The sequence below is a fragment of the Ahaetulla prasina genome, chromosome 3 (assembly GCF_028640845.1).
Source record: "Ahaetulla prasina isolate Xishuangbanna chromosome 3, ASM2864084v1, whole genome shotgun sequence".
In the NCBI taxonomy this organism is placed as follows: Eukaryota; Metazoa; Chordata; class Lepidosauria; order Squamata; family Colubridae; genus Ahaetulla; species Ahaetulla prasina.
This window is the reverse complement of record NC_080541.1, coordinates 43,841,214-43,867,136: the sequence shown is the minus strand read 5'-3', so window position 1 is coordinate 43,867,136 and position 25,923 is coordinate 43,841,214. Positions and strand designations below refer to the sequence as shown.

Sequence of the window (25,923 nt, the reverse complement as noted above, 5' to 3'; positions counted from 1 at the left end):
TGAAAATGGCTGTATCCATTATTTGTTAATATGATTTATTGGGTTAGGGATTTTCTTCACTGTGAGTTGTATTGTGTTGCGGGATGCACTGAGGGAGCTCCACCAATCTCATTGTACATATGTTGTGCAGTGACAATAAAGGTTATTATTATTATCCTGAAAGCTGTATATGATTTTTTTAAAGTCTGCAAGACATTCACTAAAAGACAAACTCTTGAGAAGAGGAATTAAAATAACTGATTGAATATTGAAATGGAAGAAGAAATTAATCAGAAGGTTACATTTTTCATGGTTCAGATGTGAACTAAGATACCCTGAAATATTACAGTCATTAGTTATTTAAGGCTGAGAGCTTCTTGTCAAGTATTACAATTGTTTCATGTTTGATCATCTCTAAAGTAACCGTTTTTCCTCATTCCCATCCCCTCATTTCCTTTGCCTTCAGACCATGAGATAAATTTAAGCTATCTAAGTACTATAAATCTTGTGAGATAAGAGAGTTGCTAAGCAGTGTGGACTACAGAATTCTTTATTGATTTTGCTGCATCAGGCTGACAAGAACACATACCATGACTTTATTTACGATTGCTTACGATGCTTTGTAAGCTATTTTGCTTCTCTTTGGCCTGACCTCAAAACAATACTGTTCTCACCACTTTCCCCAACAGCATGTACTTATAAAATCTCTGCCTTCAGAATTTATTTCCGTGAGACATGGATAAGAAGTTTTTGATATGGTAAAACTGATTGACATTAAATGTACTACCAGTTTTCCTCTCACACACATTTCCTTCCTTCCTTCCTTCCTTCCTTCCTTCCTTCCTTCCTTCCTTCCTTCCTTCCTTCCTTCCTTCCTTCCTTCCTTCCTCCCTCCCTCCCTCCCTCCCTCCCTCCCAACTCTAGCACAACAATGTCTTTGGAAACTTTGATACAGAAATATTATTTCTGTCTAGTTGTTGCCACTTGAGGGCACTAATGTGTTTTCTTACGTATTCAGATAGTATCAAAAAGAAAACGTAGAAAGCTTTCATATAAAATGTTTATATGCAAGAGATAAAAAGTGATTTATCTGTGGATACAAAGATGAATTCAATTTTATTAAAAAAATAGTTTCCAAACATTCAGAAAATAACCAGAGTGGATTATTTCATATTTTACCAGAGGTTAATATAACTAATTATGTATAATTGATTGCAATTGACATATTAAAAAGTGTTTTTTTCTTAAAAGAAAAGTTGACTGCACTAAAAAAAACCCTATAGAAATTCAAAATGATTTAATAATTGAAATGAAATGTATTGAAAGATACCAAGACAAGAATTTTCATTCCATTAAAATTAAATAACAGTGAAAAAACTCACACATGATAAATGTTTTTAGTTGCAGATTTTATTAAGATAATTGGTGATACCATAAAAAAAGATTATGTATATACCGCTTGATATTAAGAAATAGCTCTTTGTTGTAGGTCCAAATCAGTGGTGGAATTCAATTTTTTTTTACTACCGGTTCTGTGGGGGTGGCAGGGGAAGGATACTGCAAAATCTCCATTCCCACCCCACTCTGAGTCCAGCCAGAGGTGGTATTTGCCGGTTCTCCAAACTACTCAAAATTTCCATTACTGTTCTCCAGAACCTGTCAGAACCTGCTGAAAAGCACCACTGTATTCCAAATAGACTACTGTAATGTTCAATTGTAACATTTTAATCTTGATTCTTCTATTATATTTGAATTCTATATCTGATAATATTGCAAAACTCATCCTGGTTTCTAAATTATGCTTTATTAATTACATGGAAACGTCCACAACTATGTTGACATATATGTTTGTATTTTTTTCTTTTATATTTATTACATTACATACTGGCCAACTCCCATCAACTCTGGTATTCATTTGCCTATTTCCAGTTAATTTATCTTTTACACTAGATATATTTCTTCAGTATCACTTATGCATTTTTGCTACCTTAATGACAGGAAAAAGTATAAAATGTTGACATAAATTAAAATTTGGGTTCCAGATTTGTGAAATAGTCAAAGTGAGAGTTGCCACTCTTTATGTTTCCATGAGACTTTGCAATACTTAGAATGTTCAATATGTGAACTTATAATTCAATTGTCAGAATTTTAAAGTAGATTCTGAATTACCCTTGCACATCCACCAGTAGGTTTAGAGCTGTTTTTTCTCGATAATCAGCTCCAGGGTTCATTATAAAATTGTTTTGAATCTGGAACCTTAAAGGCTGTTTGAGATTCAGGTAGTCCTTGACTTATATCCATTAGCTAGCAATCATTCAAAGTTACAACACTGAAGAAAGTGACCTACTATTGGTCCTCATACTTACAACTGTTACAATATCCCCACAATTACGGGGCCCAACTCACCTAACAACCAGCTTGCTTAGCAATGAAAATTCTCTCTTAAAACATGTCCATATAAATTTGATGTTATACATGTTGATAGCAGCAAGACTACTCTACGCACAGAAATGGAAGGTCACCTCAACCCCCACAATGGACAAATGGTTGCAGAGCTTGATGGAGTTAGCAGAGATGGCTAAATTGACTGCTTTGAGCCAAGAAAAAAATACAAATACTTTTATTTCTATTGGAAACTGCTTCTAGACTTTGTGCTCGAGGTGGAAAAAGAAATGAAACTTTGATTTTGAGTTTTACCAATTAGATATATTTGTTGTTACAGAAATGGCTAGTTTAAACTACGGTATTTTAAAAGTAAAAGGTTTGATGTTAATGCCTTATTCTACTGCACCAAAGGGAGTCAGAAGTCAATGCCTTTTCTTTCTTTTACCCTTTTCTTTCCCCCACTTTTCTCTTCTCTTTTGCCTTCCCTATTTTTCCTATTATTTACTTTTGTATTTTCTTTGTATGTATTTTCCTTGTATTATAAATGAATAAAATTATTATAAAAAACATGTCCATATAATCTAGCATTTGGTTTTCATACAAAAATATTGTGGCATCCATTTTAGCCAGTCTCTGATACTTTTATTTTATTTTATGTATTTTATTTATTTCCTGCCTTTATTATTTTTATAAATAAATCAAGGTATCAAACATATCCAACATACCTTCCTCTCCTGTTTCCCCCACAACAACAACCCTGTGAGGTGAGTTGGACTGTGGTATGAATTATTAACCTTTCAGTTGAAAATGTTAAAGCCTTTTAGAATTGATCTAAATGGGATACTATTATATTTACAAATCATAATTGATTTGTGATATTTTAACATTTTAAATGGAAAATTATATATATTTCTAGCAGATTACTTGGCAAATCGGCAAAGCCTAACTCTACATGGACCACTTTATTTAAATTATGAGGACATAAAAAAAATTATGATGGCAAATTTGATTTACACTGTAAATTCTTCCAGATTACTTAGAGATATTTTTTAAAAAATACAATGAAAGAAATGTATTCAGTAATTTAGAGTTTGAGCGCATTGGCAATGATTTTTTAAAAGATATTACATCTGGATATATGTTATGAAGGAAATGTTTTGAAGAAAGATATATTGTGCAATAGGCTGCAGACTTAAGCCTATCGACTGTAGATTGGTTTTCAAAAGCAGAATAATTTAGAGAAAATATTTTATAATCCAACATGATAGTAGTCTTTGTGTTTCTAAAAATATACTGTATTTTTTTAGTGTTTTTTGCCTCCTATAATCTTTTGTTGAAAGATGTGATGCAGGTTTAGACTTTTCTCATGAAAATTAAATCTTACTGGAATATGTTTGAGATTGCTATCCCAAGATTTGCTGAGTGAAGATAATATATTCTCCAAATAATGCTTCTATATCAGAAATAGTCTCTTATTCTATGTTTTGAAGAATTGGCAAAGGAAAGGAAAAGGTGTAGAATTTTATGTTTTAAATCTTAGCCTACATTGTAAGGTTATAAAAATGTATAGAGCATTTTAAATTGAAACTCATAAAAATTCATAAAGACATATATTACCAAAGCCTATTTTAAGAGGGCTGATCAAACTGCTAATTTCTTAATCAAGCATCAGCCTACAAATACTTAAATGGAATTTCTTATTAGCCTATGCATCTCTGATTATTTGCTGTAATTGTGAATTTCATTTGAGTATATGCAGAGTTCTTTTTATCCAAATTAAAGCGAATCACAGCAGGAATTACTATTTTGACATTGTTCACATTCTATCTATCATTCTATAATAAAAAAAACAACAACCTGGTTTTTTTACTTTTTGAAAAGTTTCTACTAGTTTTTTTGTTCCGAGACTCGAAGTTCAATCTCTTGTTGCTTCTTTAATCTCAAGTGGTTAAAATATAGATTGGAACTTTGGGAGTTTATTATCTCAATTGATCTTGATGTTTATTTTGTCTACACACACACACACACACACTACAAACTGGGCTAGTTGAAGGATGGGATTCCTTGATTGTCTTTAGTCCTGATCCCACATTACCTTTGCAATCCTAAAAAGAATGGGAAGATAAGCTAAGTGAAGGATCTTCAAATGCTCCTCCGTGACAAGCTACATTGTTTGCTTGCTCTGCGGAATCTGGCTTTCTTACATTCTTCCTTGTTCACCAAGGTCAATGGAAGCAACTGTCCGATCACACTCAGGGGGCAACCAGTGTCACTCAGCAGCATAGTGTGTGATCTGCGGTACTCAGGAAACGGACAGCAACACCCATTAGCAATCGCTTCCCCTTCTTTCTTTTGTCCAGATTCCACATTTGTTTTACCATGAGGATTTCTATAAGGATTTTTATAATGAATATATTACATTATATTATTTAAGTGTTTAACTGTACTTTTATTTTTTTTTTAAATCATTTCCTTTACAGAAGATCTTGATGATTTAAGAATGGAAGGGGTAACCAGTGTGGTGTCTACTGGAAGCAAATTTAACCAAACTCGAAGTTCACATACAGCTGAACCACAAGCCAAAGTCACCCTGAACATCTGTGCAAGATGTGCCAGGTAAATATTAGATACTGTAGGACTTTAGTGGAATTTACAGCACCACCTGTTGAGTCTGGGAAAGAGAAATATTCACTTTTATCGGAGCTATTTTTCTTATTTATTAAATTTATATGCCTCTCACCTTATACAGATATAGAAACTATCCATTTTAACTTTTATTTCAGATTTGCATTGTTTTTCATCTAAGGTGTGGCACTGTGTTTATTATTTGAGACTTTCTTTGGATCTGAGAATACAGAAGGTTTAGAAGGAGGAGCTTTAATCTGAATGGGACGAAGTCATTTGGAACAATGTATTTTACTTTTCCTACTACTGCTGTTGAATGTATTGGTAGTCCTCACTTAGCGACTGCCATGATAGCAACCATTTGCAGTCACTATGGTAGTTTTGCAAAAGTAGTTTTGCAACCAATACCCATATTTACAACCTTTACAGCATCTCTCTCTCTCTCTCAGTCAGGTGTTTGTCATTGTGGTCACACGGTCTGCTTTGTCCTGTGTAAAATTGTGAGCAAAGTCACTTAGCAACCACTTTGCTTAACCTCTGAATTGTTAATTGTGGTTGCTAAATGAGGACTGCCTCATTTAAGATGGAGATAGAATTGGTGGCCTTGTTTTTACACTTTACAACGTTCACAGTAAAAGCATACCAAATTGTTACAAGGCAACCTTACATCGCAAACTGAGATTATTTTAATTTTTCTGCCGATTAACTTGCATTCCACGGCTCTTTGAGGATGGTTTAAAGTACATGCAGGCTCAGAAATACACCTGTGTAAATGAAGATTTGGTTGCATGAATATCTTCTGGGAGTTCATGAAGTTGCCTTATAAATACTGCATAATCCTAAATCTTTGGAAAGATCAAATCAGAATGAAGCTTTTCTGGCTTGGACAGCTGGAACTTATTTTTTCCATATGTAGTGTGACAGCCAAAATTTGGAGCAGCAAAATCAACTGAAAAGGTAACATTACACATCCTTTGATTTCTTTGTCAAAACTTCATTTTCGAGCAGGGCTTTTCAGCAGCAGTATTAGCCAACTCTGTTGGTAAGTGGTGGAAATGAGTAAAAACATTAATGGTAAGTAGTCTTTACCATCTTCTTGTTATTTCCTGCCAATTTGCATTTTATATGATGCAAATATTACACAGTAACCATTAAAGAGATTAGTGTATACTTCTTTGACAATTTGGTTCTCTCCTGTATCATTTGCTTTTCACAAACAAGGCTAAATCATCAGTTCCAATTAATGACAACAGAAAAACTGTTCTAGCTGTGTTTGAAAAAAATATAATCAACAATACCAGTAAAGTTAGAGGTACTGTAAGTCATGTAAGATATATGACCATGATGGCAAACTTATGGCGTGCGTGCTGGAAGTGGCATGCAGAGCCATCTCTCTGGACACGCGAGCCATCACCTGTTGCTCTTCCGGACTCCGGCATGCCAGCCAGCTGATCTTCATATACACGAGAGTGCTGGAAACTGGAAAAGCAGCCACCCGGTGCGCATGTGTGAGCCGAGAAGATGATCTTCTGGTTTCTGGAGCACATATATGCTCCAGCCACTTGGTCTTCTGGTGGCTGGTGTGCATGCGCACACTGGAAACTGGAAGATCATCTTCCTGATGCGTGTATGTGCACTGGGCATCTGCTCTTCCGGTTTCCAGCACACATGTATGTGTGTGCATGTGCACGCTCCCGTTTCAGCACTCGATGCTGAAAAGGTTTGCCAACACTAATATATGACCTCAGATTTATAATGAGTGTTAATTTTGTCCATATTTACTTCTTTGGAAAAAAGTATTTCTATTCTATCTATTAACATATTAGGCAAATAGCAAACTTTAACATACATTTAGATATGAATTAGTTGAAGTGATGTGCAAGATACCTACAAATTTTCTCTGTAAATTTTTTTTCATGTCCCTCTGTTGTCTAATTTCTAAGACAAATTGTTTAGTCCAGACACAAAAAGAGAGGCAGGATAATCGTAATGAAGTAAAACAACCCTTTATTTCAGGCAACAGGAACAACAACAAAAATAACTACGAACTGAGGGCTGCCCGAGATTGCAGCTCCTTTTACAGGGAGCTGTTCAGCTTGTCAGCCACTGATGCTTGTTCATTTTCCCGCTGGGAAAAATGAACCAATGAGTGAAGGTTGATGTAAGACTCACTCCTACTTGCATGTTCAAAGGGAAGAATTGGATGCTGTTTCTGGAAATGGTTGTCAAAGCAGACTCACATTAGCACTAGTTCTTACTGATAACTCTGGACTTTAAGAGAGCAAAAGTTCAATACAGTTTTCTCAGCTCTCAGATGATCCAAACCCTGCAGTATTGGGCAATATTGGGTTTCAAAGAAATTACTTTTATTGCCAGAAGATGTTTCTGTTTCATATTTTCAATAGATTAAATATATAAAAGAAAATGGTTGACAGACAGTTTATAAGCATTGCATGCTGATTAGCTCTAGAAATATTTGGTCTATAGAGAAATACAGAACATTATTAATAAAACATATTATAGAAATATGATATACCCAATCCCATAATTTTTGTGATAACAGTATTTTTCCTTTGAAATGTTTATAATATAGCCTCTTCCCTTGATGTCATTTATATTTTTCCTTCATAATATTAAATATCATGTCAATCATTTTTGGATTTGGTGAAAAAATCTCATAAAAAGTGGAGACATTTTTGAGTGTGAATTATGAAGCACAAAGAGAAATCACTTCTCACATAGGTCCCAATAAATTCAGAAGGGCATTTGTGTGTGTATATAAGCACAGGACTAGCTTTCTTGGTCTGTTTGGTATCTTTGAATTTAGTGAACATTTTTCAGACACATGGTTACAGAAAGTAAAAGATAAAGTAATTGTGTAATATAAACTATTTGTTTACATGCATTTAAGTCTTTTTAACCTCAGTACTTTTGCTTAAATTGTGGCTAAATAGCAAATGTGTATAGTGAATGAAAAACAGTAATTTTGAATCCAATGCTGCTCAATCAGTTTCATGGTGAACACCCTGTGAATTTCTCCTGTGAAAGAAATGTCTAAAAATCTGAGCTTTATCTTGGAGAAATAAGAGAGAAGATTTATGTTGCAGCTTAATCAAAATCTCATGGGAGGTGGAATTTCCCTAGTTGACCATATTTTCCCACTGAATAAATCCAAAAATAACACAATAAAATATTAATGTGATAATCAAAACATTCCCAGTTTTAAAACGTTCTAGAGATTGTCATAAAGAATTGCTCTCAATGTAAGGGAAAAGAAAAATAACTGTCTATCACTTTTATAATGTATATTATATATCTATCTCCTTGAGGGTTTTGTTTCAAACTTTTAGAAGACAAATTTACAAGAATGTTTTCTATTTGTTTTGACAAATTATATTTCAGAGCTAAATCTAAAAATCCAGTTTGCCTTTTTTTTCTGTAAAAAAAAATTGTTGAGATTTTAAATGGTAACCTTTAAATAGATCAGATCTGCCAGATCAGTTTCTAACTCAGCATCTTCACCACTACACCCAACTAGCTCTTTTATCACATTTGACCTTGATGTACTCTTTGCAATTTCACAATAATACAAACATTACATCACCCAGAATGCAATACAGTAAAACATAGAAACCCCAAATCCGAAAAACAACCCAGCCAAGCGAAGCAAAAAACAAACATGAAACTCCAAACACCCACCCACTGGAAGAGCTCTGACTTTTTTATTTTATTTTGTCACAACGGTATACACAAACATAATATGTAAGCAAAAGTATGCAACAACTGTATTAATTTAATATAATGAAAGGGAACAATAGGACAGGAACAGTAGGCACTTTTGTGCTCTTATGCACGCCTCTTAGGAATGGGGTGAAGTCAATAGTAGACAGTTTTTGGTTGAAGTTTTTGGGATTTTGAGAAGAGACTTCAATTGCTACTGGAAGATGATTAAAGTAAGGGCTTTATTTTTTATTTATTTATTTATTTATTTATTTTTTTTTGTCACAACAATATATGTAAGTATCATACAGAAAGGTTATATAGTATATAAAGGTATAAGCACATATATATATATATAGGAAGAAGAAAAGAAAAACAATAGGACAGGAACGGTAGGCACGTTTGTGCGCTTATGCACGCCCCTTATGGTCCTCTTAGGAATGGGGTGAGGTCAATAGTAGAAAGTTTTTGGTTAAAGCTTTTAGGATTATGAGAAGAGACCACAGAGTCAGGTAAAGTATTCCAAGCACTGATGATTCTGTTACAGAAGTCATATTTTCTGCAGTCTAGATTAAAGCAGTTGACATTAAGTTTAAATCTATTGGTTGCTCTTGTATTATTGCAATTAAAGCTGAAGTAGTCTTTGACAGGAAGGACATTACAATAGATGATTCTATGAGTTAAACTTAGGTCTTGTCAAAGGCAACGGAGTTCCAAGTTTTCCAAGCCCAGGATTTCAAGTCTAGTGGGATAAGGTATTTTGTTGTTTACAGAGGAAGGAGAACTCTTCTTGTAAAATATTTCTGGACACGTTCAATTGTATTGATGTCAGAGATATGGTGAGGGTTCCAAACAGGTGAGCTGTATTCTAGAATTGGTCTAGCAAATGTTTTACATGCTCTGGTTAGTAGTGTACTGTTTTTGGAAAAGAAGCTACGCAAGCTTAGGTTTACAACTCTTAGAGCCTTTTTTGCTATGTATTTGCAGTGGGCTTTGGCACTTAGATCATCTGACATGAAAACTCCAAGGTCTTTAACGGGATGGGGGTCATCTGTAAGGTAATGTCCATCAAGCGAGTACTTAGTGTTTGGATTCTTTTTTCCTATATGTAAGACTGAGCATTTGCTGGTTGAGATTTGGAGTTGCCAGTTTTAGACCAAGCGGTTAGATGATCAAGGTCTTTTTGAATGATAGATGTATTATCAGTGGTGTTAAATAGTTTGACATCGTCAGCAAAGAGAACACAATTACTTGAGATATGGTCACAAAGATCATTAATGTATAGTATGAAGAGTGTTGGTCCAAGGACGCTGCCTCGAGGAACGCCACTCTTGACAGGAACAGGATTTGATAGAGCATTGCCAATTTTGACCATTTGTTGTCTGTTAGACAGAAAAACAGATATCCATTTGTGAAGGGGTCCTGAAATGCCATAGGATTTTAGTTTTAGGAGAAGTTTATCGTGTACTACTGAGTCAAAAGCTTTGCAGAAGTCTATGTAGATTGCATCTATTGTTTTGCCTTGATCAAGATTTATAGTCCATAAGTTTTTACAGTGTAAAAGTTGTAAGTTGCATGATAATTTTTTCCTGAAACCAAATTGTTTATTGGAGAGTAGGTTGTTTGCTTCTAAGTGTGAGGTAATGGATTGGTTGATGATTGATTCCATGACTTTGCAGGTGACGCAGCATAGAGAGATTGGTCTGTAATTTTTGACTAAGCTGGGGTCTCCTTTTTTGAAGATAGGGATGACTGTGGCAAGTGACCAAAGTTTGGGAAGGGAACTGGTAGTGAAAGCTTTATCAAAGATAATACTTAGGGGTTCTGCTATATTAATGGAAAGTTTTTTTAAGAAGTATGCACATAGTCCATCGGGTCCAATAGATAGCGATGGTTTTAAGTTATGAAGACCTTTTCCAACGTTATCTTCTGTGAAATCTATATGAGTTAAGTCATCATAATCATTGCTGGCACGTTTGTGGAATGTTGGGTATGTGTTATCGGAGTTAACAAAAACTGAGCCAAAGAAAATGTTGAAGAGGTTGGCTTTAATTGTTTCATCATTGCATTCTTTGTTGTTAGAATCTTTTAGTGGTGGGATGGATCTTGAGTCTTTAAGTTTATTGTTAACAAAATTATAAAAGGCATGATTGGAATTTGTGCGCAGAAGGTCCTCTTCTTGCTTGGTATAGGGTTTCCTGCCTGGGCAGGGGGTTGGACTAGAAGACCTCCAAGGTCCCTTCCACCTTGTTGTTGTTGTTGTTGTTATTGTTGTTATTATTATTATTATTATTCCCTTCCTGAGTTTAATTTTTATAAAGAGCAAGAATATTTTTTTCCTAAAAGGTCACTTCGCAGGCAGGTTTAACCCTAAGAGAAATTCAGAAGAACACAAGGGAATAATAACAAAGTGTAGGGCACTTTGATTTCATGAGTTTGCTAGTGATGTACTATATGCTCCACAATTACACAGCATTTTCTCTAGAACCTGAAAAAGCCAATTAAATGGCTCAATGTACAAAAGACCTAGAATCGGGAATAGATAAAGGCATCATTAAACCCAGACTTGTATGATATTTGCATATAGAAAGTCTCTCTAATAGCAGCACCATGTTTCTGTTTTAAATCATCTAGATTGCAAGGAGATACTTTGACAGAAAGTGCAGAGGATCCGTCTGTTGTCTCTCGTGCATTTGAGCAAGAAGGACCAGAATCTGTTGGTAATTTTTTGGATTGTTTCATTTATTTAGTTGTTACCTTTGTATCCCTCCTTTACCTCAGGAGTTCAAGAAAAAGGTTGTGAATCAGTACTTGGAAATAATTAAATTCTAAGCACTGAGAATAAATGGAAAATACAAATCATATATAATGGATAAAACTGGCGAGGATTACAATATGGATTTTAATTTCAAATGAATGGATTTTATTTAAAAAAGGTTATATAAAATGACTTCCCTAGTTCTTTTTTACACAGTGAAGTCATCTTACATTTTCAGTTTGAAAGCTGAAGTTAAGTTGAATTTGTCTCAGTCGGGTCTTATTTTTCTTTGGTTAAAGCAAAAACAGCACCCGACATAATAGCTATAACAATAGTACTTAGAGTTATTTATTGCCCCATAGTGCTTTACAGCACTCTTGGGTGGTTTACAGTGGCATATTTCTCCCAACAATCTGGGTCCTCATTTTACCAACTTCAAAAGATGGAAGGAGAGTCAACCTTGAGCCCCCCCAGGATCAAACTTCAGGCTGTGGGCAGAGTTTGCCTGCTATACTGCATTATAACCACTGCACCACCAGGGCTCTAATAATTTCCCCCTCAAAAGTGCTACCTCCATGAATTAACAACTGACATTATCCATAGTAACTTTTTAAAAAACTAATGGATTATTGGGTTGATGTTACTTGTTGTCCTAGTTTGATATTCTTGTTTCTTTGTTTTAAACAGTATCAGAGCCTGGGACAGAAATATCAATGGAGAGTATTGATGAATTGGAGAACGTATCCCAAGTAACTGAGCTGGTAAGAAGAACACTTTATAGGTACTGTCCTGAATATTACATAATACATTCCAGTTTATTTCCATTTCAGCTAGTTGTAATAGAAAAATTGGAATGTCTCGATTAATATTTAATAATATTTAAATAATTAATATTTTAGTCTAAAGCTCATAGTACAAGCCCATTATGGATTAAATTCAAACTTTTAACTAATCAGTATACATAAAACCACAAATATTTTACCCGTGCAGCTATCTGGATTCAAAAGGGAAAAAGTAATTCAGTGCTCACAAGAATATGCCCATAATATCTGCCAGCACTTTCTTAAATGAAATATTTTTCTGGGATTGTGTGCAAATACTTTAAGGAGCTGCCACCAGTTTGGATATGTGAATTTTGAACTATTTTTTTCTTTGAATCCAAATATTTGTGTGTATGTATGTATTTATGTAAACACACATATACTTACATGCACACATATATATTCACACATAGACATAGACATGCACACAAAATACAGACAGACAGCTGTATTACCTGGAAAGTGTTACACACCAACTTACCTGACAGCCTACTTGACATGATCAGTTAGTTTGAATAATATTGACCTGGGTAGCTGATACACTATTTTAAATATATATGTATATAGGTTATGTTGTGTTGTATTGTATTGTATTGTAATAATATAACCTAAGAATTTTAGCTTTTATTCTTCAGAAATTATAGTGACATTCATTTCTCAAATGCATTTTTATAGTAGCATTAACTATGCTTTGTAACAATGGAGATAAGCTTAAGCAGTGTGACTTGTTTTTGAGCTGAATCAGTGGAATCACATTTTAATTTTGGATTTTTTTTTTCATGTGATACAAAATTTCAATATAAGGTTTACAAGTTTGAACAGGATAGGAACAAAATAAAAAATCAGACACTTGGAAAACAGGCCAAATTCACATTATTGTTAGTAAGGCACATTAATATCTTCATTTCTGTCTTTTCATATTTTATTTTTATTCAATAAACCTTATAATTTTAACATTATATATAGGATACAGTCTGATACAGGTAAAACAAACTCAACTGAATCATTTAAATGAAAAATCATTTAAATCTAGGAGTGATAATATTTACCTTTAAAACTAAATTTAAATGGTTTCTTAAATTTTAGCCTACAGCTTTTCCTTCCTTCCTTCCTTCCTTCCTTCCTTCCTTCCTTCCTTCCTTCCTTCCTTCCTTCCTTCCTTCCTTCCTTCCTTCCTTCGTCCCTCCCTCCCTCCCTCCCTCCCTCCCTCCCTCCCCCCTTCCTTTCAGCCAAGTTAAAGATGGGCTGTGAATCAAAAGAAACATTTTTTTCTTTTTAAACAATGTATAACATGGCAATCAACCGTTTTATATTTTGACAATGGAAAGTCATATCTGGAGATAAAGGATGTAGCTTTAACCAAGTAAGGATTCCAGCTGTGAAATTATCTTTTAAACTCTGGAGATCAGATTTGATGAGGTCATTCTGGTTTCTCCAATATTATAGTGCAGTCAAAAAAACAACATACACTGTGTTTTCTGGCAACTGCAAAATTATTTATGTAACTACAACTAGTCTGCTTTTCCCTCTTCTTCCTAAAGTTTCATTTTTTAATAAGAAAATAAAATTTATGCTGGTCTCTTTGGAAGCTGTGATGTCACTGTGGCCTTGGGAAAAGCAAGACAATGGGATAAAACCATTTGGTCTAATGGTGAAGACACCAGCTAGAAAGTGAGAGACCATGAGTTCAAGTCCCGCCTTAGCCATGAAAGCCAACTGGGTGATTTTTGGCCACTCAGATTCTCTCAGCCCAATTCACCTCACAGGACTGTTATTGTGAAAAAGGAAGAAAATGGTTGGACATGTCCACTGCCTTGAGTTATTTGTAAAAAATAATAAAAGGTGGGATACGAATAAATAAATAAAATGAAGCATGGGAAAAATTTCATGATATACAGCATATAAAGGTAAGAATAGAAACATACAGAATCCGTGAAACACTCCAAATCCCTGTCTTAATGCTCCCCAAGTCTGCCAAATCAAAAGAAAAATTGGCCAATAATGTTTGTTCCTGCTCTGTTTGGTAATGTCTTTTCACTGGAAAGCCTACTGGGTCACATCAACACTACTGGAGGTTAAGAGTTTTTCTAATTGATCTAATCTGCCAGCAATTTTTTCTGCCTTGTCCCTATGTTGTTGCTGTCATCTTGTCCCCAGTCCATGAGTGACAACATTTAAATCAGTTGTATTAATCTGTGCATTAATTAATTGGAATTATACTTTATTGCTATAGCGTATACTAACAGAATCTTGAAAGCCGGATTGTGTTTTCTTTTCCCTCACTCTTACACACCAATGAACTACTTCAGATTATTAAATTACCTGGCTCCTTTTTCTGTCACTTTCCTGTATTTGATTAGCTTGAATCATGGTTTGAGAAGAACCATCTCAATGTTACTTATATTAACAATGTGCTGACAGGTTGCTTTTGACATACAGGACAGAAGTTATAATTTCAGTTAGATATCATTTGTTGTAAAACAAATTCTAATTTTAGATTTAAGGATTACAAATAATTGCAATACTAAACAAAGCTCTGGGGAGGATCCTTATTTTTAGGTAATAGTAGAAAATGAATTAATTCCAGCATGTGCACGAATAGCTCATGGAACAAAATTCTTACTACAGAAGAATAGTATATAGAAGAACTCTTACTGCAGAAAGCTTAGAAAAATCCGGCATACTAAATATTTCATTAGTTCTTAGTTGAATATTAATCAACTTTCTTAACATCTCCTTCAACAGGATTAGCAAAAAAAGGGAATTAATTCATGAGATTATAAACAATATTTTAGTGCATTTTGAAATATTTGTGACAAGTATTTCTATTTTGGAAATTTTAAACTGATTACTGCAGACTGTGTTTTTTTCTGTGTTGTAAAATTATTTCATAAATTTGCTGGTAGTAAAATATTTAGAATAAAAAATTCAGGTGAATAAATAAAATTTGGAAGAAGCTAATTATTAAACAATTTCCATGTTTTAATTTTCTATTAATTATTTTGAAATACCTTTTCCTTAGTACTTTTTAATTTTCTTAACATCAGAAGCATTGTTGTGCCAATTCTATACATTGTGATATATATATTTTAAGGAAAAACCTTGCAAATTCTTGTACAAAATGTAGTCTTTCTTTTTGTATAAGCTGAAAAAAAACCTATCTGTATGCAGAGAGCCAATATTTTCAAGATGAAATTATCTATATTGTAAAAAATATTCAAATTGCATACTAGGTCTATGAATGCAACAACAGACATAGTACAACTTATCTTTTGTTATCCAAAACAGAAATGCTCAAATTCTACCAGTTCAGGAGCTTATTCGAAGCTGTACTCTAAAAATGAGCAAAACCAGGATCTAAAGTGGGCTTGATTCTTTGGAGTTGAGATTTTTAAAGAGGGTAGTGGACTTGGGATTTTTAAAGAGGAAAATGCATTAAAGGGAAAAGGTACGCCTTTTCTGTTTATATCCACAAGCCTTCAAAATCTTTAAAAGGTGAATTAGTTGTTTTTATGGGATGGCGGGCCATAAGAAACCTGTAGAATGCCTTTCTTGCACTCTAATCTAAGCGAATTTTGTTGTTATAATACTACTGATAATAGCATCAGTATTATATGTAACATCTGTATAGGTATATAATAATGGCATTGGAAATTATTGAGATTCAAAGGGAAAGCATATGGAGGTAGATTTACACAATTTCCTCCCTTTTCTGAGCTGTCATTCAATCCCAGGAAAAGATAGGTTTAATTTAAGGAAGTATTTACTGATTCTCTCCCCTCTCCCCCAATCACTATGTCATACCTTTCCTTTTTCCAATTCAAACCATAGCACAGCTGCGATATAAAACTAGAAAAATCAGCACGTGAAATTCAAACTATTCCACAAATTTCTCTGAACTTTTATGTTAGACATCTCCCTTAAGAAAGCAGAGAGCCCAGGTTATTGGTATTAAGACTAACAGAATAATTATTCAAGGCAGATAGATGGAAAAAGAAGAATAAAATTCTTTGAAAGAATGGAAAGGTGCAACCATGACCTGGATGACTGAGAATCTCCATAGACTTCTTTGCAAGAAGTGACAGGATCTGGGCTGTTTAAATAAAAGTGACAAGTGTATTGTTTCAAACAGAGGATTAATGAAATTCTCCAGATAGAAAATTGCTTTTCATGAGTAATTCAGGACACTGAATGAGCAAAAATTCTAAAATATTCAATCAAGCTTAGAAGTAATATAGAAGGGCCCTGTTTTTTATATTCTGAACAATTACTTTGACTTTCAAATTAAGCAGTAATGATTTAATTTGGTGTCCCAAGATAGCGAAACTAAGAGCATCTTATATGTTGATCCTGTACAGCTGTTGTAGTTTGTCCTGTTTCCATATTCATATTGGCTCATTCTATCTGAGTATAACATCTTGTCCCCAATCCTGTACTCACTCACTCTCTCTCTCTCTCTCTCTCTCTCTCTCTCTCTCTCTCTCTCTCTCTCTCTCTCTCTCATATATATAATTCTCACTTTGGCACCTTTCAAGTGTGTTGGGAATGCATTTTATGGAAATCTATAAAATGTATTTCTAGCTTAATTAGGAGCCACCAGAGATACTATTAGAACAGGCATTTCATCTGTCATAGCTGCCCTTAAAATAAATTAAAATGTATTAATTAAAGGATGGGCTTCTTGATTGAATTGAAGTGTATTAAACAATTTGCTTTTAGCCTACTGTTTCTATTTAAAGTTCAATTTTTACATGTTAAAGTACAATTTCTTGTTCCTATGATTCTCCATATTTTAACGTCAAAATTATTACTTTTGTTTCTTTTAATTAATTTATTTTTTGTAAAAAAAGAGCTCAACAAGTAAGCAAATGGAAAATTTTTAGATTTTATCAATAGCTTCCAGTCCAGCAGCCTCACAGAGTTTTTGTTCTAGGGAAAAAAGGAAGAGTGTTCAGTAGGCACTGTCCAGACTAGCCGTTCTCAACCTGTGGGTCGCGACCCCATTGGGGGTCGAATGACGATTTGCCAGGGGTCGCCTAAGACCATCGGAAATATGGGAAGTATACTTGCGAGTCGAAGAATCGCACTCCAATGGTTGATTCCACAAGCCAGCTGCAGGCTCTTCAATTCGCTAGCCGAATTCGGCTTCAGGCACGATGAATTAAAAAAGAGAAATTTTTGCTCTGATGTCTCCCTCTCAAGCCAGCTGCAATCACTCCCAATCGCTAGCCTAATCTGGCTTCAGGCACGATAAACTTAATAGGGGAGGAGTCTCCGCTTTAATGCCTCCGTCCACAAAGCAATCGCAAGCAGTTCAGATCGCTAGCCACTATGGCTTCAGGCGCGATCAATTCAAAACGAAAATAATTTTATTGTTGGGGTCGCCACATCGTGGGGAATTGTGTTAAAGGGGTCGCAGCACTATAAAAGTTAAGAACCACTGGTCCAGACTATTTGAAAGGAGGATAATATAAATCTAAAATAAGGAGAAAGAGAGAGGGAGAGTGAGAGAGGGGGAGGGAGAGAATATTAGACATTAGTGTTGTTGATCTTGCCCTTCGATAAGTTGTTGTTAAAAATCTTTCTATAAGCCCTTTTCCAATTGTCCAAAATATAAGGAATCAATTAAAGAAGTCTTTGAATTTGGAACATTGATACCAGAAAGAATTTGCTTGTAGTAACCTGAGTAAAAACAAAAAAAAAGTATTATGTAAGTGAAGAAAATATTGAAGAATCTGGAAAAGGCTTTTTAAACCTTGACATATGGCTGACTTTAGTTGCTGGCAAATACATCTTAAATCTATTAGAGCAACAGCTTTCTACTGTTGTAATAGCTGGGGTCTTGCCTTAGTTCAAAGTCAGCTAGGAGAGTGGTCAAAAGCTATTTCCAAAAGTAACATTGACAAGGACATTTTGGTCATTTTCTCTGCTGGCAAAAATTAAAAACGCCCATTAAGAAATATTTTTATATATTTTAATCAGGCTTTAAATGTCACAATAACATCAAAGAGAATATTAGCATTATTTGGAACCAGGTTCTCTCTTCCTCTATCACCATAAGGAGAAGGAGAAAGGAGGTATGGGAAAATGAAATACAATAGCCTTCTCAATAACATTTGCACATTCTAGCTTTTCCTCTGGATTTTCTGTGATTATCTTAAAAGGCATAGCCCTTGCTTGATTTCCATTTATTTTAATTGTATCGAAAAGACTTGAGCATTGCCGGTTGCCTTTTATCTTTCATTGCTTTTCATGAACTTTGGCAATTTCGGGCAACAAAGTAAGAATTAGAAAATTGAAAAATAACTTTCTTTTCACCAGCAAAAAATAGACTTATTTTGTCTTAAATTTTATCACTTCTGCCAAAGCCTTTCATCAGTTATAGCATTACAGACTAGTACACCTTAAATCTTAGCTAAGAACTTGCATTTGTGATAAGGCTGTGTTTCATGTCAATATAAATGTTTTCAGGCATAAACCTACCAAGCTTTTAAATACATGCAATTAAATATATGAGATTTTCTATTGCAGTCTTTCATCAGAGCCCAGCCAAGTATTTCATTTGTCTGGCCACTTCCCAAGAAATGTAAATAGTTGACATATTGATATGTTTATCTTTGGCCAAAATGGCCATCTGTTATCTGAAAGGAACTTAACTGACCTCCATAAATAAAATTTGGTTTGTTTTTATTATATTACTGATTTTTTATGTATACAGAGGTTTCAGTGTTATTAACAGCAGCATCCAATGAAAGTCTCCTTTGGGCCACTAGATATCACTGTGGAGTCAAATTTTAAATGACCTATTATCTATTAGTTTTCTTTGCTTTTTTCTATCTGCTGTAGATTCAGCTTTGGGGAAAACAGTTATAGTAACAAAGAATGAAAGTTAAACGTAGATCTTAGGTGTGCAATTAATGTTTCTGTATTGATACTAGAAAAAGACTATTAAATCTGCAGTTGCATATAGTTACCTTTAAAAACTACAAAATAGTTCTTTGTAAATTTTCAGGCCTCTATATTTCTTTGTATAGCGAGTCTCTAGAAAATGACATTAGTAGCTTTGATGACATTGAAGATCAAGGGAGATAGCAATTGAACTGTGCATTAGTATAATACACACACACATAGACACACACACACACACACACAATATGTATATAAGAGCAAATACGGTTATAAATAACTAGTTGCCTCAGTCCTGGGATAGTGTGCAAATTCTATTTCCAATTTACCCAACGTGTGCAAAGCCACTATTCCCTCAGTTAAAAGCACACACCTTAGCATGCTTTAATGGCTGAAGCTATTCTCTTTGTACCACCAAGTTTGACCTTCAGACATTCAACCACACCCTTAGTCTTTGACTTAAGTATATTGTACATAATGCCTGATATCTATAAACTCTGTATCACCCAGCTCACAACACTCCTGGGCAAATATAGGCTTCCTTGCTTACTTTGATCATACAGTAGATGACAAGTAGCTTTTGTTCAGTAAAAGGTGGTCCATCTGTCAATATTTGACCCTAAATAAATCAATTACAGTTTTATGCATATCAATAGTAGAATATCATAACAGGAATAAATAGAACCAAGTTATGTAGCAACACCAATGTTGCTGAACATACAACCTTTAACAAGGAAGGAAGGAAGGAAGGATGGAAGGATATCCATAAATCTTGTTGATTTGAACATGTAGGTTCAGTCTAAGAATAGCAATTTCTCCTCAAATATAATGTTAATTGTATAGATATAAAGAATACCTATTTTTCATTAATTTGGCAAGGCTCTCTAGATATCGTTTACTGTACTTCTCACTCTGTTGCTCACATTCATGCATATTTTAAAGCAATATATGTTTAAAGATTTCATCCATTAATGGATGTGGAGTTCATTTATTCCATATGCATAATTTGGTAAGTTGGTTAGATGTGGAAACAAACTCTATGCAGTGGATCATTTTTGTAAGAAAATCTTGCAAAGTCAGTTTCTTCCTGAGTAAGAAAATATGTCAGAATTTTTAAACAGGTTTTACAGAATTGAATGGTGTGATACTTAAATGCAGCCAGTGTTTCTTTTCTGTACTAATGCAGAACTTCAAGGTTTAGATATCAATAGATTATATAGTTATGGCTAGCATTCCTTATGCTACATTTTTAAAATATAATAGCTGTGGTTTAGGGAAATATGATTACATGTCTTTTATCAGTAAATGTTTAAATGAAAAACAGAATATCTTTTAACAGTTTTGTTTCATATCTGTCAAGATATTTGTGAAGCTCAGACTGATAAATATTTATTCAGGAGCAGTTCCAAGACAAACTTATATAGCTTTCTCCCATGGTCTTGCATAGTAACATAGTATTTAATTTGAATGTTTTGGTATTTATCATCAAATGTTATTTAGAAATTTGGAAGAGTAGTTATATTTTAAAGTATAGATAATTAATATTTTTATGTTTTCATGAATTACATGCTTATAATTTTGTTGTCTGCAAAAAAAACCTACCAAATTTACTTCGAGTTTCTTATTTTAAAGATAACTTCTAAAATCAGTAGATGATTTCTAGTAAACTATACTTTTAGATATCAAATTTGTGATTTTATTATATTACACTACAATTTGATTCTTTTTAGAATAGAATAGAATATAGAATACAATTTTTTATTGGCCAAGTGTGATTGGACACACAAGGAATTTGTCTTGGTGCATATGCTCTCAGTGTACATAAAAGAAAAGATACGTTCATCAAGGTACAACATTTACAACCCAAATGATGGTCAATATATCAATATAAATCATAAGGATTGCCAGCAACAAAGTTACAGTCATACAGTCATAAGTGGAAAGAGATTGGTGATGGGAACGATGAGAAGATTAATAGTAGTGCAGATTTAGTAAATAGTTTGACACTGTTGAGGGAATTATTTGTTTAGCAGAGTGATGGCCTTTGGGAAAAAACTGTTCTTGTGTCTTGTTGTTCTGGTGTGCAGTGCTCTATAGCGTCGTTTTGAGGGTAGGAGTTGAAACAGTTTATGTCCTGGATGTGAGGGATCTGTAAATATTTTCACAGCCCTCTTCTTGATTCGTGCAGTATACAGGTCCTCAATGGAAGGCAGGTTGGTAGCAATTATTTTTATTATTTTTATTGTTTTAAATGTCGTTTTATAGTCTGTAAGATGCCTTGAGTTGCCATGGGCGAATAGGCAGAAATATAAATTCAATAAATAAAATAAAATAAAATATCTAAGTCTAACTGTTACTGGTATTGCTATTGTCATGAGTTGTTGCAATTATATTGTGGTATTGGAAATGCTCTTTGCCTCTAAAGGAGTAGATTATATTCATACTGAGATCAATTTGATATTGACCTAAACTGAATGCCTTTCAGTAAAATAAATGAATTTACACAAAATATCTGGATTTGACCTTAACTCATTGACCTTAACTTGTGGAAATGTTAAAAATGGTTACCTGATACTACTGATATTATCTTAATTATGTGGTTAGAAGACTGGGCCATTTGAGTTGATATATGTTAGATGAATCCACAGTTCACAAAATTATCATTGTGTTCTTCCTTGTCTTTAATTATTCTAGAATCAGCCAGCCTGGACTCTAGACATTATGGGTTCAAGAAGTAGAGACTCTTCAAGTCAGAGACTATTAGAAGATTCACTGGCTGCAAAAGAACTACAAACTATGGAAAAACACCTCTCTGGTAAATGTTATGCACAAGATTTTAAGGCTTTTCATTTAGAAATCATGTAATAAATATTTTGGGTGAATATGATAACAAAAGATTACCTGAAGGACTGCGCTACTCTGTTGTTTTAAAGACAGGCAGTGACAGAAGATTGTATGTAGCAATCAAAGGAGACAACTGTATGCCAATGAATTCTTATTATTGCTGTTGGGCAATACTGTATACATTTTCTTAAATAACTTTAGAAAGCTTTTGAAGGAGATAATTTTTCCTCAAATCATTTGACTTTTATCCAGAGTATGAAAAATAATCTGTAAGTTCTTAGTTTTGCTATATTTACAAGACCGACATTGTCATGAGAAAAGATGACCGATGTAGTAAACACATAAAGGAATGGAGCACTAATTGTCATGGAAGTAGGATAGTCTCCTATTTTAAGCTTCACAGAATGTTTCTTTATTAAGCTCTTGTTTTTCCCATTTGTAGAAAACAATTATTTCAATTGCTTATCCTTTGTTTCCCTAATTTAAAAGGCATAAAAATGAAACTACTGGATGAATGCTTCTTGAAAAAAGAGAAAAGTTAAGAAATGCAGTAATAGTTTATATCTAATGCTAACATCCATAATCAAAAGTCATTATACCAGGTACTTAAGGCTGATTATTATCATCAGACAGTAAACTTTTTAGCATCATTACTGAAGGCAGAAGGCAGATATAATTCTGCTAGAAAATTCATATATTTGATTATTATGAGGGTACCCTCTTTTAAGCTGTTATTAGTTAAAATAAACAGGAAAACCTCTTAGTCTGGTTTTGTTCTTACGGTATCTTCAATACATTTGCATCAATTTAGGAAAAACATTCAGCATCTCTTTCTCTGATTAAAATCTATATATTTTATTAGGCTGTTCTTGGGAGGCAGACAATAAAAATTATTTTTAAAATATGAGAAGTTTTAAGTTGCTTCCATTAATTATTGAATTTCTCACCTAGCCTATCTGACTTCTTATTTCTAGTTGTTCTTTCTACAGTCCATAGAGACATTCAGGCACTGATATTTAAATATAATCTTGACATTCACAATGAACACGGGAAAACATGGGAAACAGCATTCTTTGTTATTTCCAATATTCGAAGAATGCAAAAATGTGTTTGATTTTCAGCAAATAATGAAACATTCAAGTTTCTTTTTCAAGTATCCAGCAATTAGTTAGGATCTCTTGTTACCCACACAGCCTTTTCATAATTGAAAAGGTTGCTTTATAATATTCTCTTACATGTACAATACTTCCTCCCATTCAGTGTCATTGACATGAAACAATGAAAGGGCCAAATACATGCTTTGATAAGTTATTTACTGGCACTGTTCTTTTGGAAATACTTTGTTTTTCATTTGTGAAAGTTGATGTTCAAAATCAGAATACATTCAATGCTAAATAAATGCAAACAGTTTTGTACTAAAATTGTTAAATTAACTGTGGAGAAATGATTTAAATGCTTTACTTATCAGCATAACCAATCAGTTTTTATAGATAACTTAAGCTGAGCCAAAATTATAATGGTTATTGAAATGAACTGAAACATAAATACTGCATTTTTCCAACATACCATCTCTCCTTCACTGCAGATAAGTCATGAACCAAGCCATTTGCAAAAACACAGGTTAATTTAATTGAAAGAGGATACATTCCACATTTGGTTTAACTTATAATATCCATGTTATTATCTCTTAAACCAAAATTTTAATACGTATTTTATAAATTTCAAGTGATTTATGCTTGCACATATATTTTAAAACTTAATTCAAGGTAAATTATTAAAACTATTAACATAAAAAGAACTTATTCGAAAATAACTTGAATGAAGTCTTTAGGTTATATCATTTTAAGATCAAAGACATACTATAATATGAATTCCATATTCTTATTGACTAAAGGACATTCTAATGGTGTCTTCCTATATAACTAGTATAATTAGATCTCATATATGTATTCATCATAATGGAATCATTCAAGAATGATTCAGACTAATTGTTTTGGACTTCACATGAGCACAGAATCTTTCTGTTCAACAAAGCAGTTCTATTTTTCATGTTTCAATATGGAAGAAAAAAGGCACAACTGCTTTAAGAATCACTTTACCCTTGAGATGCTAAACGCTTCTAAATCATTTTGAAATCATTATCACCCTAATGTATGGTAATTTGTTAAAAATAATAAGACCTTATTATTTTTATAACTAAACATTGACTTGATCAGAGATCCTTTGCGATCTTGTTAAGTTCATTAATAATGCTGTTCAACTGTAATTTCAAAAATTTTGTTTTAATAAAATAGGCTTTAATGAAAGAGAACCAGTGGTTAAGATACTAGGCTAGAAAGCAGGAGATTGTGAATTCTAATCCCACTTTAGCCATGAAAAGTCATCTGGTGACAGCCAGGCCACTCTTTCTCAGCCCAGCTGACCTTACAGGGTTGTTGTGAGGAAAATAGGAGGAGGAAGGTGTGTTGGATATGTTTGCTGCCTTGAATTATTTGTAAAAATAATAAAGGTGGGATATAAATAAGTAAATAAAAATAAATAACAGACAGTGCAGTATTGCTTATTGTAAAAACCATACTTAAGGTTGCCTCTAATTTCCTACTATTTTCTATAGTTATGGAATTGGGAAAAGCTTGAAAGTCATTGAGCCCAACTTTCTCCCCAAAGTATGACCTCACCAACCTGCCCTGCAAAACAGGCATTTGATTTTTCCAGTGCTACCTCTAAAATCAGAATTCCCTCTGGAATGATGTATGGTCACTTCAAACTGAGAGGTTACATTGGAAGAGAGAATTGTGAAAAATTACATTGCCGAACTGAAAGCATATTTCTGCTTGTATAAGCCACATTTGAGAGCAAGACATTAAATGGATAAATGGAGGACAGGATGGTTCAAGCTGGGCTATTGTCACCTCTGTATGTTGAACCAAGATGTCCATATGTAGACAGTTCTATGGAATGTTATTTTTCCTGGTCATGATAATTGTTTGTGTGAAAATATAAAGAAAGGCTATTTGGTCAACAAGTGGAAACTGGAGTCTGGCTAGCTGGCAATAACTTTCATTATATCTACATTAAGTGTGAAATTAAATCTGAGGATTCAGTACTCCTAGAATTACTTTGGGTGCCATAAAGATAAAGAGAAGTAATATAAAGTGAAACATTAAATAAAGTATAAGGGAGAAGAGTGTAGCTGAAATATCAAATAGCATATCAATGATATAGCAACAACTGCTTGATAAATCTGCTTGTGATTAAAGGAGAGAAAGGAGCATAAATGGATTTGACATAGCAAGTAAAGAAAGTCTGAATGTTGACCAGGTAATAATATCCCAACCTGTGATACTAGGAACCAGCTGTTCTGCCAAGATCCTTTATCTGCAGCTTGTGGTTTGGTAGGATGCATTCAAGGCAGGCAAGTCCTGAATAATCAACTACCTGGGGCAAATATCTGAAAATATACAGTAATTGAGAATGAAAGACCCATTTAATAACATTATTCTAGTTTGAGAGCGGAATAAGAGTTAATTTCTATACAAATAATTTATATTCTATTCTTTGTGTGTATGTTTATTCCAGAAGTTTCCTTAGGAGTCTAAAGGTGCAAACTGATTATCAGGATATAGCAATTCATATTGTTTGAGGCAGTCTCTATGACATTATGATCTTATTACCTGCCAGATTATCAGATAGCCATTAAAATATGAAAAGTCTGCTTATTAACAATTTTCTGTTTCACAAATGATCTTGGGTAGAAGTATGAACCAGCGCAAGTTTTTGTTAAGAGCTAGACTGGGCAAAACGTACAGAAGGGAATGGAATCATAAAGAGAAATAAATGCAGAGCTTTTGGTGCTGCAACTAATTTTGATTATTAAAAAGAGGA

General features: G+C 33.7%; 1 protein-coding gene across 1 annotated transcript in view; it reads left to right on the top strand.

The window, feature by feature from the left end:
* The window catches only part of C3H8orf34 (chromosome 3 C8orf34 homolog), an 83,961-nt gene that overhangs the window by 41,047 nt on the left and 16,991 nt on the right, over positions 1-25,923 (top strand). Inside the window, exons 8-11 of the mRNA XM_058176745.1 lie at positions 4,845-4,980; positions 11,344-11,429; positions 12,155-12,228; positions 21,889-22,009. Coding sequence (XP_058032728.1) covers positions 4,845-4,980; positions 11,344-11,429; positions 12,155-12,228; positions 21,889-22,009 — 417 coding nt within the window. The remainder of the gene's footprint in view (positions 1-4,844; positions 4,981-11,343; positions 11,430-12,154; positions 12,229-21,888; positions 22,010-25,923) is intronic.